Below are 19350 nucleotides of genomic sequence, written 5' to 3'. Positions count from 1 at the left end.
CAAAGGCGAATATCTCAGCAACCTTCGGTTTGCAGATGACATTGTCCTATTCAGCAACAATGGAGACGAATTACAACAAATGATTGAGGAACTTAATTGAGAAAGTGTAAGAATTGGGTTGAAGATGAATATGCAAAAGACAAAGATAATGTTCAATAGCCTGGCAAGCAAACAAGAGTTCCGGATCGCCAGTCAGCGTCTAGAGTCTGTAAAGAAGTACGTTTATCTAGGACAATTACTCACAGCGGACCCTGATCACGAGAAAGAAATTTACAGAAGAATAAAATTGGGTTGGAGTGCATACGGCAGGCATTACCAAATAATGACTGGGAGCTTACCACTGTCGTTGAAAAGAAAAGTGCACAATCATTGCATTCTACCGGTGCTAACATATGGGGCAGAAACTTGGAGGTTAACAAAGAAGCTCGAGAACAAGTTAAGGACCGCACAAAGAGCGATGGAACGAAAAATCTTAGGACTAACGTTAAGAGACAGGAAGAGAGCGGTGTGGATCAGAGAACAAACGGGGATAGCCGATATTCTAGTTGACATTAAGCGGAAGAAATGGAGCTGGGCAGGCCATGTAATGCGTAGGATGGATAACCGTTGGACCATTAGGGTTACAGAGTAGATACCAAGAGAAGGGAAGCGCAGTCGAGGTCGGCAGAAAACCAGATGGGATGATGAAGTTAGGAAATTTGCAGGCGCAAGTTGGAATACGCTAGCGCAAGACAGGGGTAATTGGAGATCGCAGGGAGAGGCCTTCGTCCTGCAGTGGACATAAAATATAGGCTGATGATGATGACTATACATTTCTTTATCTAGCATTTTTGTATATATACCTCTCATTATTATTTTTCTTTTTTTCACAAAAATTACCTTGTACCGCTACCTATAATTTTAAGAGATCAGGTCGTATCCATATTTTCTCTGCTTTTTTTCCACCAGTACTCTAACCGTCTCTTGCTTATCTCTACGGCTGATCTGTTGACGTTTCCTTCCACTTTAAACCCAAGCGCTTCTCGGAGTTGCACGTTACCTACGGTTCTCGCTGGGTGGATCCCGTCGCATTCTATTAGGATGTGCAGAATGGTCTCTGGATCTTTAATGCAGCATATACATGCCTCATCTAGTTCCGAATATTTGCTCCGGTATGTTTTGGTCCTTAGGCAACCGGTTCAAGCCTCAAATAGCAAGGCACTGCCCTTTGTGTCATCGTACAGATTTTCTCTTCTAATTTCTTTCTTCTCATTCTTGTAAATCCTCATTGTCCTTCTTGTTTCCATTCTTTGCATACAATTCAAGGTCTCTATTTCTCTCACTTTCTTTCTGATGACTCCTGGTTGTCAATTTACCGTTTCGATTATCCTGTACTTGGTTGCCAACTTCCTTGACCTCTTCCTCCAATCTGTGTCCATGCTTTTCATGTACAGGTACTTGTGCACTTTAGGCGCCCATTTATTTTCATCCATGTTCCTGAGCCTTTCTTCAAAACTAATTTTGCTCTGTGCTTCTCTGACTTCAAAAGAGGCCCAACCGATGTCACCCTGCACTGCCTCATTTGTGGTATTACCGTGGGCTCCCAAAGCCAACCGGCCTACTGATCTTTGGTTAACTTCCAAACCCGACAAGATATCCGATTTTAAGCACATAATGGCATTTGCGAATGTTAGCGCTGGCACCATTACTCCTTTCCAGATTACACGCACCACCTCATACTTATTGTGGCCCCACAGTGCTCTGCGTTTCATTATTGCTGCATTCCGCTACCCCTTTATTTTCTAATTATCTTGGTGGTTGCTTGAGTAATTATTTCCTTCGTTTATGTGTACGCCGAGGTCCTTATGTTGATTCACTATGGGTATTACTTGCTGTTGAATTGACACAACTAAGTTACTCGTCTCTTCATTAAAGATCATAATTCCTGATTTCTCTGTGCTAAACTTAAGGCCTAGATTTGTTGCTGCATTCCCACAGATATTCACAAGTATCTGTAAATCTTTTTTACTGTCCGCTAGTAGCACAATGTCGTCTGCGTACATCAGTCCAGGGACCTTTTGTTGCACCATTTGTCCATTCCGCATGTAGGATAAATCAAAACCTTATTCGCTGTTTTCCAGTCGTCTTTCTATACCCTTAACGTAAAGCGTGAACAACAATGGCGACAGAGGGCATCCTTGCTTCAATCCTTGGTGAATTCCCACCATTTCATCACCTTTTCGACCTTCCCATACCACTTGTATTTGGTTGTCTCTATATATATATCCCTCAGCAGCTCCACGAAATCGTCATCTATGCCTTCGTGCTGAAGAATGTCCCATAGCAATTCCCTGTCTACGTTGTCATAATCTCCTTTAATATTTGGAAATGCTATCGACAAAGGGTTTTGTTGACCGGAATGGCGCCACCATCTAGGAGCGGTGAAGCGAAGTGATGAATCGTGACACTAACGAGCGCCGACAGGGAGCGCTTCGGTAGTCACAGCGCAGCGGAGGCTCCAACGCGGTATAGCCTGGTGTGGTACTTTCCGCACAACACGCCAGAAAGAAGAAGATGGTTTGTCTTTCACGTTGGATTAGCCTGTGACTCCTCGTCGCCTACGGAGTGCAGCTTCAACATGTATCAGCAGTGCTTACACGCCGCCTACTGCTTCACTTGCGATGAGCCGAACATGCCTAAAAATGCGCGGCAGGTATGGAGTTTACCCTGTTCCCTCTAACGATGCGCGCCCAGAACTAATGGGCCAACAACTGCATTCACGCGAAAGGAAACGTAAGCAAGGTAGCTGAAATTTATTCTTGCGTAAGAGAGATACCCCCCAAAGGGTGTGAATGGTTTTTCGAGTGCAATATAAAAACTTCCCAGGTGTCCTTAGCTATTGCCTAAGGGACGTGAAGGTGAAAGCCTTGTAAAGCCTGCTGTAATTCACGTTAATCCCCCTTAAACGTCACTAATCAACCCTAATTCACCTTAATTCTCGTTCATCCACCTTATTCGACCTTAATCCACCCTAATCCTCTTTAATACAGCTTAATCCACCTTAATGCACCCTGATCCACCTTAATACACCTTAATCGACATTAATCCACTATAATACACCTTAATCAAATCACTAATTAATGAATAATTTACTTCGCTAATCAATAATTATCTCTTATACACGGCGGGACATGCTTTATTTCGCTTCTGTCCTCCCATTCGTCACGTGACTTATTGTACCTCACAACGCGACCTTGAAACATGGAGATCTAAGGCTTTCGTCTTAAAGAAAAGCTACTTCAACCATTCAAAGAGGCTGTTAAGCCAGAAAAGAAACAAAAACTAAATAAAGATGGTGGTGCCGCCGTCCTAAAATTCGGGCTCAATAAAGTTATTTCACTCACTCACTCACTCACTCACTCACTCACTCACTCACTCACTCACTCACTCACTCACTCACTCACTCACTCACTCACTCACTCACTCACTAGCTTGCCGTGACGTCGTGAATATTGACGACCCCTGTTCTGACCTACTTATTTCTTATCGGTAAAGATTGATCACATTTAACTCTAGGGGAGCCACAGGCTGAATTTGGCGAGTTTTAAACACTTTAACTGAGCCACAACCATCAAAATAAAAAGAAAATCGGGTAGACTTGTGCATGTCGCTGAGGGTATATGAGCACTAGGATAGAAATGAACAATTACAATTAATGACGCGTTACAAATCTTACATGCCTAACTTCTGTTACAGCCAATGGGGGTCTGACGGTTATTTTGCAGTCGTGCTCGCTCCCTCCTCGTAGTGGGCCTGTTTGTTTTGCAAAACCATGTTTAGGCACCAGTGCAGAGAAATGAACACCCGAGACTGCCCAGCGCCGCTCGAGGCCTCGCTGCAGATGATTGGGGCTCCTATGGAGACGGACGCCGTGGTGAAAGGAATTGGATATTTCACTATCTTGACGCAGGGCTGTCATAGCTGAGGAAGCTTGAAGTGTCTGCAACAAACTGCGCACGTGTAGCCCTCTCGTTGAGCACCAGTTTGGTGAAGTATACCTACTATGACATAGTGAGCTCTCTCAAATGCGGTGGCTCTTACTCAGATCGGCAAACGTACTGCCAATTTGTGCCTCTCTAAACGCCCAGCGAGAGGCTCAATTTAGATGCGATTGCGTCATGCGTGGTGCTACAACAGCGTCATCTGTGTATGCGACACATGCATGCTAGTGTACTCGCGTGTTTCCTTTAATAAACGAAATCAATGGAAGGCACGTGTGTAGCACGATTGAAAAGATATGAGGGATAATAGTATGACATGTTTTCGTTGCATCGGTTTTAGCAAGAGACCCTATGTGGTCAATATTAAAGACATTTCACATAAGGAAAAAATCCATCAAGTCACACCGACGTACTAGCCTTAGGGTTTCGTCATGAAATAAAAAAAAGACACACACTTGATCTTTATTTTTCATCTACTAAAATTCTGGCAGAACCCTTCTCACGATTACTGTCAACAGCAAAAGAATGCAGAAACTCTACAGGAATCGCCTAAGTGTGCGTAAGCATAACCCCAAACGTAAGTGGGCCCACCCCCGAATTTCAGTTGGCCTACATCCAAATTTTAAGTTGACCCACCCCAAATTTTAAGTTGGCCATGTCCACATTTCAAGTTGGCCCACGCCCAAATTTCAGTTGACTCACCCTTATTATGACCTTCCCTATGCATTTTCTATGTAACCTTATGCGTATTCGCTGGGATCAGCCTAATTTTTTGTTAATTTGTTTCTTATCGCTCATAAAGCTACCGATCATTTACATTTACACTATTATAGCTATTAAATGTCTTAACTTTGAAAACTACGCATTTTTGTGCAGATACAAAGCATTACACTTTTCTCGTGACAAGGCGGGGGTACTCGCCAATGCATGCTTATGCATTAAAAAGAAGTAGTCGGCCCTTCCACTCCGTGAAGGTGGTTAACCAGCGAAGCTGAAACGTGCGGCCCCGGTGTTTATCACTGGGTTAATCCCGAGGTTTCGTTAAAGTATTTCTCAATTATGAGGTTACACACACGTTCGGCTGCCACGGAGAGAACGACGTCACTGACGGTATGCCCGCAGTCTGCCGTTGTCGCTTGCGTTTGATGTCTCGAGTTTGCTCGGCGTCGTGATTAGTAGCATTCACCCGCCATTGCCGCTTGCGATTCATTCATTCATTCAAACAACTTTATTGCGCGCCCTGCAGTTTGGTGGGGTGGGCCTAGACCCCGCCTAGGCTTCGGCCGAGGGGTTGTTGGCCCTTGGTGGCTTCCTCGGCTCGCTGGACGGCCCAGAGTTGGTGCTGCAGGTCCTAGCTGAGCAACGCAGGCTTGCGAGTGATCGAAATTAAATTGCTTCGAAATTTAATCTGTCCGTTACGTAAGACAACGAATGGCTCATACCCACTTAACCAATGGCTCATACCCCGTAATAGAGCACTGCACGGGCCGATTTTTGCGGCCCGGGCCCGGCCCGGGCCCGTTTTTACATTGGGCGGCCCGTCCGAGCCCGATCAAAACTTTTATGGCGAGACCCGGGCCCGGCCCGGGCCCGGAAATAATCTACGGTACCCGCCCGGCCCGGCCCGCCACCCCTTTACCTTAAGCCCGAGCCCGGCCCGAGCCCGACTCGAAACCGGCCCGAACCCGGCCCGAGACCGAAAAATACATGTTTTTGAAAGTTGAGGAGCCCGAGAATAACTCGCAGAAAGCCCGAGCCCGGCCCGGGCCCGCGTCAAAAAAACCCGAGCCCGGCCCGGGCCCGGGTCAAAAAGCACACGCCGTGCCCGAGCCCGGCCCGAGCCCGTGAAATAACTCCTCTACCCGGCCCGGCCCGGCCCACGGGCCGGGCCGGGCCCGGGCTTTCGGGTAAGCCCGAGTCCGTGCAGTGCTCTACCCCGTAAACGCGGCCTTCCCATTACGATGACAGAAGAGAGAGAGAGAGAGATGACAGAAGAAAAGTGAAATTCTACGCTGGAATGAAGAGCGGCAACGAAGCCAGCTGGGGAAGACGACGACGACCGCGGGAGCACGAGCGCAACCCAAGGGGCGCCCATGAGCCAGCTGCAGAAGAAGACGACGACGCTGATGATGATAGTTTTTTGTACACAGGCGATTTCGCCTAGCCATATACGATTTCGCCTGGCCATATAAAGATTTCGCCTAGACATATAAAGCTTCGCTTTAAAAATGCAGCTCATGCCCTGTTGCAATCTATATCCAGCGAAGCTTACGAGGCAGTGTTAACGCGTGCCTTCTCATCTGGCTAAAAATGCCCCAAAGGAGGATGTATCCAACGCAATGCACATTTGAACACAGCCACCGTTATATGGGTTGAAAGACGCAAGCTGTCTTTCTGCAGCCTTTGTTTGGGGTACCCGACCTCCCCTTGGAGGCGCAGATGCGATCGTCAGGGTTACCGGATGGCCCCAACAGAAAATAGCCAAATGATTTCAAAATGTAGCCAAAAAATAGCCAGGCGCAAATTTTTCGTTAGCGAAAAGTAGCCAGAAACGTAGCCAAGACGACCTTCTCCGGGTGGTTGATGAGGTTCTCCAGGTGTCTCATAGATGGCGTCCAAATATCACTGCATATTTCCTCCTCCAAAATTACTTCAGCCGCATGCAACACTGACCTCAAGATCTCCATAAAGAATTCTAGGGACAGCTGCCACTCAGACGTGGATTTGGACACCACTTATTGTTACAATGAGACGAAGGATTTCTTTTGCGATTTACTCATGACGTTATTGGTATTTAATGAGCCACGTTCTGAGCTATCTTTAGTTCATGCCTAGCTTTACCCGATGCATTTTTCTATAAGAGTCGGGCAAAATATTGCCAACTCCAACATCGAGGATCAGCTTCGGCTGGTCACGATCGAGTGCCCAAGAGGTGGCCCGAGCTCAAGGCATTTTGGAATAGGGATGATTTTCCTAAGCTTGATTCATAAACAAACATGTTATTTCTATTCCACTCTTTCTTTCTCTCTGAATTTTGTATTTTTTACTCGAAAGCAGCTCGACGCAGAGTTTGCAAATGCAGCCGTGTGTAGGCACACTGGACAGACAAAATCGATTTTGTGGGTCACGCATGGCTGTTATGAAGTTGAGCACAAAGTAAACCCCTTTGTCCTACAAATTCAAGCACTGTACATGAGAATAGGAAATCAGTAGAACACTGCGCATTTACAAACTGGCAAAAACTCTTGGCCAACCACAAATAAGGACGTAACAGTGCCACAAGTGCAATGTAATGTCTAGTAAGGACGAACAAAGAGGAATTACAATCATCATGAGTTTTCCCCCTTCAAAAGTTGTCAATGTTCTCACTCGAAGACCATGTTCATGCAGTGCTCTCGCGAACATGCATACCGCGACTAGAGCAGAATATTCCCTTTTAATCGACAGTCGAGACTAACGCGCTTCGCTAAGCAGGTACATATATAAACACACGAACCGTTGCGTTTCGTGTTTAAAGAGACTTGCGGATTTTTTCGTAAAATTACTGGGTAAATAAATGATGCGGTAATTTGCAGGAGAACCAAGCAAGTGGATCGAGGAACCCTTGATAAACGCTGAAGGACCCGCCGTGGTTGCTCAGTGGCTGTGGGAGCACGAGGTTGAATCCCGTCCACGGCGGCCGCATTTCGATGGGGGCGAAACGTGAAAACACCCGTGTACTTAGATTTAGGTAAAGAAGCTCAGGTGGTCCAAAGTCCCCCACTATGGCGTGCCTCATAATCAGATCGTGGTTTTGGCACGTAAAACACCATAATTTAATATTAAATTTCAAACACTGAAGGACCACGGGCGAAAATTACGCGCCACGACATGCGTGCGAATACTTAAAGGACCCCAAACCACCGCCGATATATTTTTTAAAGATTTCAAGTAAACACACGCATCGAGTTCAGAATGCCGTCACGATCAACGATGTGAAACGCTGCAGCCCTACGCGCCGCAGGCACGCCACAAAATAAAAAAAAAATGTCACAGTTTCGCCCTAAGGGCGAAGCGATGAATGCGATAGCAACACAGCAATGTCATACGAAGTAAGGTGAGCGGCTTTGGTAGCGATATGAATTGTAGTAAACATGAGCTGATTAAGTAAGCAGGTGTGCTGCGGCGTAAGTAGACCGACATGAAGAGAGACTCGATGACCACGAGAAGGCGCGTGTGAAACGGTGGTGTTGATGAGAAGCGCTTCCCGTGGGCAGTGCGTGCGATAGGGACACACCTGTAGCTCTGCACTGCCGATCCGGGCAGCATTGCATGTGTAGCGTGCGTTGGAAAATGTGGCCCGACTATTACTAACTGAATGAACAAGCGTGGTGTGAGCGCGCACAAACAAACGTGAATAGATCACACTGAATGACTGCAGACAACGACTGTCAAAACGCTGGCAGCAAGCGCATATATACGCCGCAGCAGCGGGCGAAGGTACGTGCGGTCTATCGCTTCAACGGAAACTGAGCGGCGAATGCACGGCGCATAAAGGTCAGAGCCGTGGGGAGATAAGAGACCGTGCGGGCGAGACGAGCGCGGTTGTTGGCAGAGGAGAAGTGCCCCCCCCCCCCCCCGCTCCCTCCGGCGCTGGCTTCCGGCTTCCTTCCTTGCGCGTGGGAGATTGAGCGCGTTCGCTCTCCGTGATAGCGCGCGTCCCCGCACGCTTCCGCTCGGGCATACGGCGCGCGGCGAAGATTTTATCTATAGGGAACCTCACGGCGACGGCGACGGCGACGACGACGCCGACGGCAGAAATCCGGTTGAAGTGTCCATATAATTGCTATCGCAATAAAAAATAATGCCGCGCTTCTCTCCGAGGCTTTGCGGTATCCCCAGCCGTCGTCGTGACGCCACCAGGGTGCATCTGGTGATGTCAACGGGGGTGACGATGTCGATTGGTCGAGCAAGAACCTACGACTTCCGGTTAGTCTGCTAGCAGGTACGTGCGCTCCCTGCTCTTCCTCATCGTGTTGCTCACTTGTGCGCACCGGCGAATCACTAATTAGAGCCCGCAACGCAAGTTCCCAATCGGCCACGTTCCAACACAGTCGTGCTTAGCGGTCTGATTACCTGCGCGAACCGAGTCTAACAGTGTTGGCCTTTCTAGGCGTGCGCGCAAAGCAGTGTCCATAGCGGCACGCTTCGCATGCATCACGGGCCAGCACGGCAGCAACAGCGGGTAGCCGAGATGCGCTGAGTCGCTGCAGCTAAGACCCGTCCACGTTAACGGCACGGCAACTCGCCGCACACCGTTTGCCATTCGCGAGCCGCCGTTCAAAGGTGGGTTTGCTTGCGAACTGCTAGATTTCCTTGCCGAAGTGAGGATGAGACCGGGACTCATTTGTGCGGCAGCCTCACCGCCACTGATCGCTCGACGGCGCCGATATCATCGCTAGACCTTTTCCGGTTCACTTCGAAAACTAAAGCGGTCGAAGCTTCGGAATGAATCACCGACGCTCACAAGCAGCATTGTTTTCGTACCGTTGTTGTCGCTCTTCGCAATAATTGTACACAAAGAAGAAAATACGTTAATATTAGCGGCGCTGTCGGCTGCGATCCGAGCACAGCCGAGCCGGTCGTCTGCCGTCGATAGCGGCGCACTGCAGCAGAACTCGACAAGTATCGGAGCTCTCGTTCGTGTTTAACGTTTGCCCGTGGATATCGTTTTTCATAAAATGCACAATTTATGCATCACTTTATCTAGCGGAAATTATTTTGCTTGGCACAGAAGCTGCAGCCCATGTTTGCGCCACCGGTGGCGGAGGCACGCAGCTTCGCAGTCGTCGATTGGCCCGTCGATCGTGCTGGGGGCGGTGCGCCGGCCGAACCGCCGCCTGCTTTGGAGACGTTCTACGGCACTGGAGGCCGGTTCGCCGTAGGTATATTTGCCGCAAGCGTGGACGTGCCTTAACCGGAAGCGGACAGTGTTTTGAGAAGTGCGTTGGCGATGACGTATGTCACGTGACATTTGGACGAGCAGTCAGTGAGGAGGAGAGACCAGCCGACCAGGAGAGTAGCCAAGGAAAGAGCGAAACGAGTGAGGGCCGTGTTTCGATGATCAAACGCGTGTAACTCCGCTATTACGGCACCATTTGGAAAAATAATCGCGGCTACTTGTTCGTTGTAGACTCGTGCACAACTGCAACACCACAACTAAATTTCGACCTCTGGGTGGTTTAGGGGCCGTTTAAGCTGTTCTGAAAGTCCACAGAATATATAGTTTGCTGTATAGGAGCCGGCACGGAACACGTACACGACAGCTGTCAGCCCCACCATTTTTCTTAATTGAATCACGTGTGAACCGGCAGCAGATGGCGCCGAAACCAAAAAAAAAGAGAGCTTAGCGCTGGAATGCGCTGGAATATATATATATATATATACGAGAAGAAAGGGAACCGAGGGGCCCGATTTGTATTATTCAGAAGAAGCCAACAAACAGTGACACAAAGGACAACATGGGGGCAATTACTTGAACTTGGTAATGGAATTACAGAAATGATAAATTAATGGAAATGGATGAACAAACACTGGCCGCAGGAGGGGAACGAACTCACGTCTTAAATTATGGGGTTTTACGTGCCAAAAAACGATCTGATTATGAGGCAAGCCTATAGTGGGGGACTCCGGAAATTTAGACCACCTGGGATTCCTTAACGTGCACCTAAATCTACGTACACGGGTGTTTTCGCATTTCGTCCCCATCGAAATGCGGCCGCCGCGGCCGGCATTCGATCCCGCAACCTCGCGCTCAGCAGCCCAACACCATAGCCACTGAGCAACCACGGCGGTTAACCCACGTCTTCGCATTACGCGTGCGATGCTCTCACCATTCAGCTACCGCGGCGCCATTTTCCCATCCACTTTCTCGGGTATTTATGTCTTACAGCTAGAACTAACCCTGGGAGTGTTAGCCAGCGCCACCACTCACAAACCTAGGCGGTGGATGTGGAACATCCTTTCTGCCGCAGGCGTCACGAATACGTGATCTTTTTGGATGAAGGCAACTGGTCAATAAACCCACATATGCTACCTGAAGGCGTCAATGTTGCCCGATTCGAGCCCTCGTTATGTAATGAACAAGAAGAAAGGGAACCGAGGGGCCCGACTTTTATTATTCATGTTGTTACGTAAAACGAAACAAGGCGGGACTATTTACACTACACAGACACAGTAGACAAGATGGTGGTCAGCCACCAGCACCCGACAGAGCCGTCTTCTTTTTCGTCTGCCCCAGGCAGAATGTCTCTCTTGTAGCATTACCCTCGGCGGTAAAAGCGCCGCCTCGGCGCACTTCACACATTGTCGTCAGAAGGAGGGCGGTAGGCTTTTAGTCTGCTGACCTGAACTAAGTCACTGGGAGCGATTGCAGGTGGCAAAGTCGGAGAGACGGGAACAATCTCATAGGTGACGTCCGTGACCTGGCGGATGATTCGGTAAGGACCCGTGTACCGAGATAACTTTTTTGACAAGCCAACACGACGGAATCGACACCACAGGAGAACTAAGGCACCGGGTAAGAAGCGAACGTCGTGATGCCGGCTGTCATAGAGGCGCTTCTGGATCGCTTGCGAGGCCAACAGCCTAGAGCGGGCGATCTGACGTGCGTGATCGGCACGAGCGATGGCATCACGTGCATATTTGCTAGGCGGTGCGGCAGCAGCCGGAAGTAGGGTGTCTATTGGTAACGTCGGTTCACGGCCAATGAGCATATAAAAGGGTGAATAACCGGCGGTATCGTGACGCAATGAATTGTAGGCGAAGGTCACGTTAGGTAGTGCCAGGTCCCAGTCACGGTGGTCACATGAAACATTCATTGAGAGCATGTCCGTGAGGGTTCGATTTAGGCGCTCGGTGAGGCCATTTGTTTGGGGATGGTAGGCGGTGGTCAACTTGTGCTGCGTTGAGGAGGAGCGCAAAAGATCGTCGATTACTCGGAATAAAAATGCGCGGCCTCGATCTGTGAGCAATTGGCTAGGGGTGCCATGGTGTAGAATAACATCGGGGAGCAAAAAATCGGCAACGTCAGTAGCAGTGCTGGTGGGGAGCGCTCGAGTGATTGCATACCTGGTCGCATAATCGATAGCAACGGCGACCCACTTTTTCTGGATCTTGACTCTGGAAAAGGACCGAGAAGGTCTAAACCAACACGGAAGAATGGTTCGGTCGGGATGGAGAGTGGTTGAAGCAGTCCAGCAGTGGGTGCGGCAGGTCGTTTCCGACTTTGGCATTTATCGCAGGAGGTCACGTAACGTCGAACAGACCGGGCGAGACCGCGTCAAAAGAAGCGGCGCCGGACATGGTCGTACGTGTGGGATACGCCAAGGTGACCAGCAGTTGGTTCGTCGTGAAGCTCATGCAGCACCGTTGAACGCAGATGTTTAGGCACCACGAGAAGCAGCTCAAGGCCATCGGACTGGACGTTACGACGGTAAAGTGTGCCATTCACGATGACGAACATGCGCAGTGAGGCGTCGTTAGGTGCAGATTGCAGACAGTCAACGAGTGATCGCAAAGAAGCATCACGACATTGTTCGTCACCAATCTGGAGAAACTGAGACATGGACATAACACTGAGGCTAGGTCCGATTTCCGATCCATCTGGTTGGTCAACAGGGTAGCGGGACAAGCAGTCCGAGTCGAGATAGAGGCGGCCAGACTTGTAGGTAACTGAGTAAGAATACTCCTGAAGGCGCAGCGCCCAACGACCAAGTCTCCAGTAGGGTCCTTCAGTGAGGAAAGCCAACAGAGAGCGTGATGATCAGTGAGAACACGGAAAGGGCGGCCATACAAGTAAGGACGGAATTTCGAAACCGCCCAGACAAGGGCAAGACATTCGCGTTCCGTAATCGAGTAATTGCATTCAGATTTCGAAAGGAGACGACTTGCGTACGTAATAACACGATCGATGCCTCGTTGGGTTTGGGCTAAAACAGCACCGATGCCGTGACCACTAGCGTCTGTGCGCACTTCTGTGGGAGTAGCTGGGTCAAAATGGGTAAGAATAGGTGGAGTCGTTGGGGCGGCGATGAGCTCAGACAAGGCGTCAGCTTGTAGAGAACACCAACAAAATGGGACGTCTTGCTTGATAAGGTCAGTGAGTGGACGTGTGAGTGCCGCTACGTTTTTCACGAAACGGCGAAAGTAGGAACACAGCTCCACGATACTACGAATGTCATGGACAGACGTCGAACGGGAAGTTCGTGACAGCGTGTACCTTCGCTGGGTCTGGTCGGACACCGGAAGCGTCAACGAGATGGCCCAGCACAGTAATTTGACGAAGAGCGAAGTGGCACTTCGAGGAATTTAGATGGAGGCCAGCTCGTCGTAAAATTGCTAGAATGGTCGAAAGCCACTGAAGGTGTGTTGCGAAAGTGGGGGAGAAAATTATCACGTTCATGTAGCATAAATACGTTGGCCATTTAAATCCTTGAAGCAGTGTGTCCATAATTCTCTCAAAGGTGGCCGGTGCGTTGCAGAGACCGACAGGTATGACCTTGAATTGGTAAAAGCCGTCAGGGGTCACGAAGACGGTCTTCTCGCGATTCAGGTCGTCTGCAGCCATTTGCCAGTAACCAGATCGAAGGTCCATAGATGAAAAGAAGGTGGCCCCATGGAGGCAGTCGAGGGCGTCGTCAATACGTGGAAGAGGGTACACGTCCTTCTTAGTGATTTTGTTGAGGTGCCGATAATCAATGCAGAAACGCCAGGAGCCGTCTTTCTTTACTAATACGACGGGGGAGACCCACGGACTATATGATGGTTCGATGATGTCCTTCGCAAGCATTTTGGCCACTTCTTTTTGAATCACTTCGCGCTCTGATGAGGACATACGGTAAGGTTGACGATGAATGGTGAAAGAGTCACCAGTGTTGATATGGTTTGTGACCATCTTAGTCTGGCCTAGGGGTCGATCACGAATGTCGACAATGTCGCTGCATGTGGCCAAAACCCGGCAGAGAGCGTTGGCCTGGTCAGGCGAAAGGTCTGATCCAATCATGTTGCCAGAAATGCTGTCGTCAGAACTTAGTGACTGGGAAACTTCAGCTTCTTCAAGAGCAGTTATGGCGACAACCTTGACGTCATGGTCTGTTATAGCGGTGAGGTGGGCAAGCGACATCTTGTGGGGCAACGCTTGGAGGGTCAGACCAAACTTCAGAAGCGGGAGGAACACACAGTTATCAGCTAAAGTGGCGATGGTATGTGGCACAGTAACATTCCGCGTTAGGCGTACGTCAGGAATCGGATTGATGACATAGTCGCCGTCAGGAACGGGTGGGGTCGATGACAAACACACGTACGTGACGGCTCGAAGCGGTAGGTGGAGAAAAGTGATGGGGCTTAGGCGGCTCACGGACGTTTCACAGGCATCTGATACAAGAGGAAGATCGAGGCAGAGTGTTTCAGAAGAACAATAAATTAAGGCCGAGTGTGCCGTAAGAAAGTCAAGGCCAAGGATAAGGTCATGGGGACAGTGAGCAAGGACGACAAAAAGGACAACAGTGTGACGACCGGGAATACCGACACGGGCGGTTCACATTCCGATCACTTTTTGAACAGCACCACAATCGGCAACACGTATTGTCTGTGTCGTAGACAGCGTCATAATCTTCTGCAAGCGGTGGCGTAAAGGGGCACTCATAATAGACAAGTGTGCACCAGTGTCGATGAGGGCGGTTACAGGAAGATTGTTGACTTTGACTTATAGGAGGCTATGGTGAGGGGGGAGAGTCAGCAGAGGATTTGTAGAGGATGTTGGCATTGCAGCTTCAGCCCCATAAGCTGCAGTATCTAGTTTTCCGGCGGCGAGCGTTCAGAGAAGGACGGCGAGTAAAAGCGGCGAGGCTGCGGAGGGCGGGATTGGCGGCGTTACGGCGACGGGGAGCGGGCGAAGCAGCGAACAGGAGCAGTGGCATCAGAGGGAAGAGGCTCGTGGCAGGACGACGAGTAGTAAGTAGGGGAACCAGCGGCTGAACGTCTAGAAGGATTAGGGTGCATAGAGGTCTGTCGAGATGCGTAGGTCCAACGGTGACGGCAATAACGAGCAATGTGCCCGGCCTGATGACAGGAGAAGTAGATGGGCTGATCGTCGGGCGTTCTCCATTCCGCAGGATTGCGGAAGGAGACAGGAGAGGTGTAGGATCGTCGAGCGGGTCCAGAGGAATAAAGTCGAGCGTCAGGATGAGTCAGTGGACACGCTGATGGAAGGCCGACATTGGTAAACTCCTGCCTGACTACAGCTTGAATGAGGGGCACTGATGACTGCGATGGGTCACTGGCGTGGGATGTAAACACAGGTGGTTGAATAGGTGCAGGACAGGCAGCTTCAATCTCGCGACGAACAATGCGCGTAACGTGGTCACAGGTGGGCGGCAGGCGAACGGCATCACACGAAGAAGTTGCAGCCGTATTGGGCAGCCGGGTGAATCTCTGGGTTATACGGCGGATCTTGGCATGTTCAAACCGCCGGCACTCTTTGAAGATTGTGTCGACGGTATCAATGTTGGTGTACACGAGCAGTTTAAAAGCATCGTCGGCGATACCTTTGCGCCCATGAGAAACCCTTTCGGACTCAGGCATGTGCTCGCCAACCTGGTGGAAAAGAGCGATAACATCCTGAATGTAAGAGACGTATGAATCGGAGGATGTCTGTGCGCACGAGTCGCAAGTTCATTTCGCGCAGCAAGCTGCCGGCCAGTGCTGTCACCGAATAAGTCGCGGATCTTCGCTTTGAAAGAGTCCCAGCTTGTAATGTCCGCCTCGTGCGTCTCGAACCACACCCGGGGTGGGCCATCGAGGTAAAAAAGCACGTTGGCGAGCATCAGGGTCGGGTTCCACCTGTAGCTGGCGCTGATCCGTTCGTAAAGGTTGAGCCATTTGTCGACGCCAACCGCACCCTGGCCGGAAAAGACGCCAGGATCATGAACAGGAGGCGGAACGATGTAAGTGGGAGCCACGGGAGGGGCAGCGGGTGAAGACGTTGTGCCTGCACCGACTGACATGATCGGAAGCGGGATGAGGCGGCCGCTGCGGAGCTCCGTAATGGAAACAGGGAAGTACCCAACACCTCCAACACAAAGATGTTACGTGAAACGAAACAAGGCGGGGCTATTTACACTGTATTTGCACTACACAGACACAGTAGCCAAGATGGTGGTCAGCCACCAGCACCCGACAGAGAGGTCTTCTTTGTCGTCTGCCCCAGGCAGAATGTCACTCTCGTAGCATTATCATAAGAAGCCAGCAAACAGTGACACCTAGGACAACATAGGGGAAATTATTTGTACTTTTCTTTTCAATCAATCAATCAACTTTACTTCCTTTGGATAGCAGGAGTACGGGACTAAAAGCTTGAGCAGCTTGACGAGGTCTCGACCCCGTTACAGTTGGCCAAACAACAGGATGATGGTCAGTCGTGCACGAAGAGTTCACATAAATCGGCGAATATTACATAACATCGCGTAACACAAAATTTTCTAACAAAGCGGGAAACAATAGAGCCCATTTTCATTGGCTTGAAATGGCATGAACATGAAAAGCAGCGATCGACAACAAGAGGGACAAAAAATTCGAAAGGGTGCACTATTGCTGAAAACAAATGGACTGGGCGAAGTGTTTAATGAGACAATTTTGATTACACGAAGGATCAAAATCTTCATGGTTTATTAAGCTAGGTAGCTTATAGGACAACATAGCAAATGAATTAAAGAAATGATAAATTAATGAAAATGAAAATGGTTGAAAAAACACTGGCCGCAGGTGGGAAACGAACGCCGCCGCGGTAGCTCAATGGTGAGAGCATCGCATGCTTAATGCGAAGACGTGGGTTCGTTCACCACCTGCGGCCAATGTTTTTTCATCAATTTTCTTTTGTATGAATTTATCATTTCTTTAATTCAATTACTAAGTACAAGTAATTTCTCCTAGGTTGTCCTTGGTGTCACTGTTTGTTGGCTTCTTATGACATGAATAATAAAAATCGGGCCCCTCGGTTTCCTTTCTTCTCGTTCATTACACAACGAGGACTCGAATCCGGCAACATTGATGCCTTCAGGTACCATATGTGGGTCTCTTGACCAGTTGCCTTCACCCTTCACACGCAAAGTGCCTCGAGCGACTAGTCGCGCGCGGCAATTCTGCGTTTATCCGCGGGCTCCTTTCACGTTCGGAAAAACACATTTATGTGGCATGTATTGAGCAACAGAAAGCTGCATCGGGAGTTTTTCATGTTGCTCTACAATTTTCTCATTGACACTTTGATAATTAGGGCAGTACTTCTCGAGTTAGATAATTAATTACAATTAGCTAATTAAATCTCAGCAACGAAAAAATTACTGGTGGCTACTCCACTGTACTGGAAACAATACGCACTAGGTTTGCTTCGCGTAACGCCGTTCCTCTTTTTTTGAAAGTCGTGCTGCGTGATAGCTGGGACACCCTGTATAACGCGTCTGAAGACGCAGCAAGCAAGGGCTGGGCAATTTTAGTATGGCCCCCGAATAACCCACAAACTTGAAAATTCGCCTGGCCGTTACCCCCAGAATACTCCCCATTTCATTTAAATATAACCTCGGTGAATAGTCCAATTATTTCGTGACACCGTGCAAACTCGCATAGAACGTTTTCGGATTCTGCTGTTCGCACTAACAGCTGCGCTGAAAAATTCTTGCCGTATGAGTAAACGCCATCATTAGGTAAAATTTTGATTGCAGGCTCATAAATCGGGCTGACACTGGGTGTTGGTGCTAATTGTCTTGCTTTAGACAATTTAGTCACTCAGCAGTAAGAAAATTCTCGTGGCGAGAGATAATTCGCTCACCTGAACGTAGTCGGAACGGTTGAGCTCCAAATCCATGATGAAATGTCAACGCGCAGTCAATTCTCCTCCGTTAAACAGGAACCGGTTTTGCGGCACCCTTGGGCGATTGATTGTCCAAACTGTGTGTGGCGGCGGTGGCCGTTGCCAAAACTCTGCGGCGGTTGCTAGGTAGATGCGCTGAGGTGCTCTCTCATTGGCCGTTCTGTTTTTGGCGGGGTGTCTTGACTTGCAACACTTTTTGAACACGGTGAACACATATGACTAGACAATGCGGCAGTGAAAAACAGAAGTAAAATGTACTTATATATACAGGGTACTTTGTTTCCGGCTTTGATTTTTTTTAATTGAGGAGATATAAATGGAATTATTTTTGAAGAGGAAAACCGAGGAGGAATTGAGGGTTTTAGCATCTAGCCGGTAAACCAAGGTCCTCGCATATTGAACTGACATGCAAAAAAGCCCTTCGACGCCTCGGTTATTTGCAGCGCATGCTCCGTTCCGCACAAAACACACTAGACTGATAACCTATATAACCCTAATACGTCCGATACGCTTCTATCACCTCGAATCCCCATCATAAAAAAGACGTCTGGGGTTTAGAGTCAGTACAGAAAAAAGCTGTTAGGTTTATCTGTCGTCGTTACGATAGATGTTTTTCACCCTCTTCTAACCTTTCTGATCGGAATCTAATCATACTCCAGAAATGTCGCCACTTTGATGGAAGCTTTTGCACAATTATGTAAATTCACCACGTTATTCTTCTCGGGATTACACTTAATTTTCAGCCCCTCAAATACTCGACAATATCATGCTCTCAATATTGTTCAGTATAGTTCTCGTTCAGACTCATTTTTGTAGTTTTTTGCCTTCACACGATTCAGTGCTGGAATTCTATGCCCGGAAATGTACGCGAATGCCCCTTAGATGAATTTCTTACTGCTATTTCACAGTGGTAATGTAATGTATATGTAAAATTCGGTTTCTTTTCTACTCCTGCTATAGCCAAATGTTTGGCTGCAGTATGTACAAATAAAATAAATTAAAAAAATAAATTGGGGTGCTTTGTTGTTTGGCAGCCCAAATGTCGGGATTTTCTGGGTAATTTTTACAAATGATTAACATACTCTCCCTTTGACCACAAACAGTAGAATACAGGTCAACGGAACAGCGTTATGGTTCGTTGGTTATTGCATCAAAAAAATTTTTAAAATGGACATTTGTTAGAATAAACGAACTTTTTTCCCACTGCGGATAAAGAGAACCAAACATATTCAGAGCCCTTCCACTATGTGAAGATGGAAGACCAGCGAAGCTATTGCTTTTCTTTAATTATATTGGATTTTTTTTTAAATTTTAGTGGTTATGTTAAATGGTTGAAAAGACACAACACATATGTTCGTTGCGTCGCCGCGCACCGTATTCTGTATGTGCGAGTGAAAGCGAGTTTAGGCGACTAGATTCACACCACCTTGCACCATCGGTCGCAGCACGTTCGGCTTCTCATCACTT

The 19350-nt window shown here is 48.6% G+C and overlaps 1 protein-coding gene across 1 annotated transcript in view; it reads right to left on the bottom strand.

The window, feature by feature from the left end:
• The window catches only part of LOC119449347 (Bardet-Biedl syndrome 7 protein homolog), a 153975-nt gene extending 136022 nt beyond the window's left edge, over positions 1–17953 (bottom strand). The window contains exon 1 of the mRNA XM_037712511.2: positions 17842–17953. Within this exon, the coding sequence (XP_037568439.1) occupies positions 17842–17877 (36 nt within the window). The 5' untranslated portion in view covers positions 17878–17953. The remainder of the gene's footprint in view (positions 1–17841) is intronic.
• Positions 17954–19350: the final 1397 nt, after the last annotated feature.

This window comes from Dermacentor silvarum, chromosome 4 (genome assembly GCF_013339745.2).
Source record: "Dermacentor silvarum isolate Dsil-2018 chromosome 4, BIME_Dsil_1.4, whole genome shotgun sequence".
NCBI lineage: Eukaryota > Metazoa > Arthropoda > Arachnida > Ixodida > Ixodidae > Dermacentor > Dermacentor silvarum.
The sequence above is the reverse complement of the archived record's forward strand: the minus strand, read 5'-3'. Positions and strand labels throughout refer to the sequence as shown.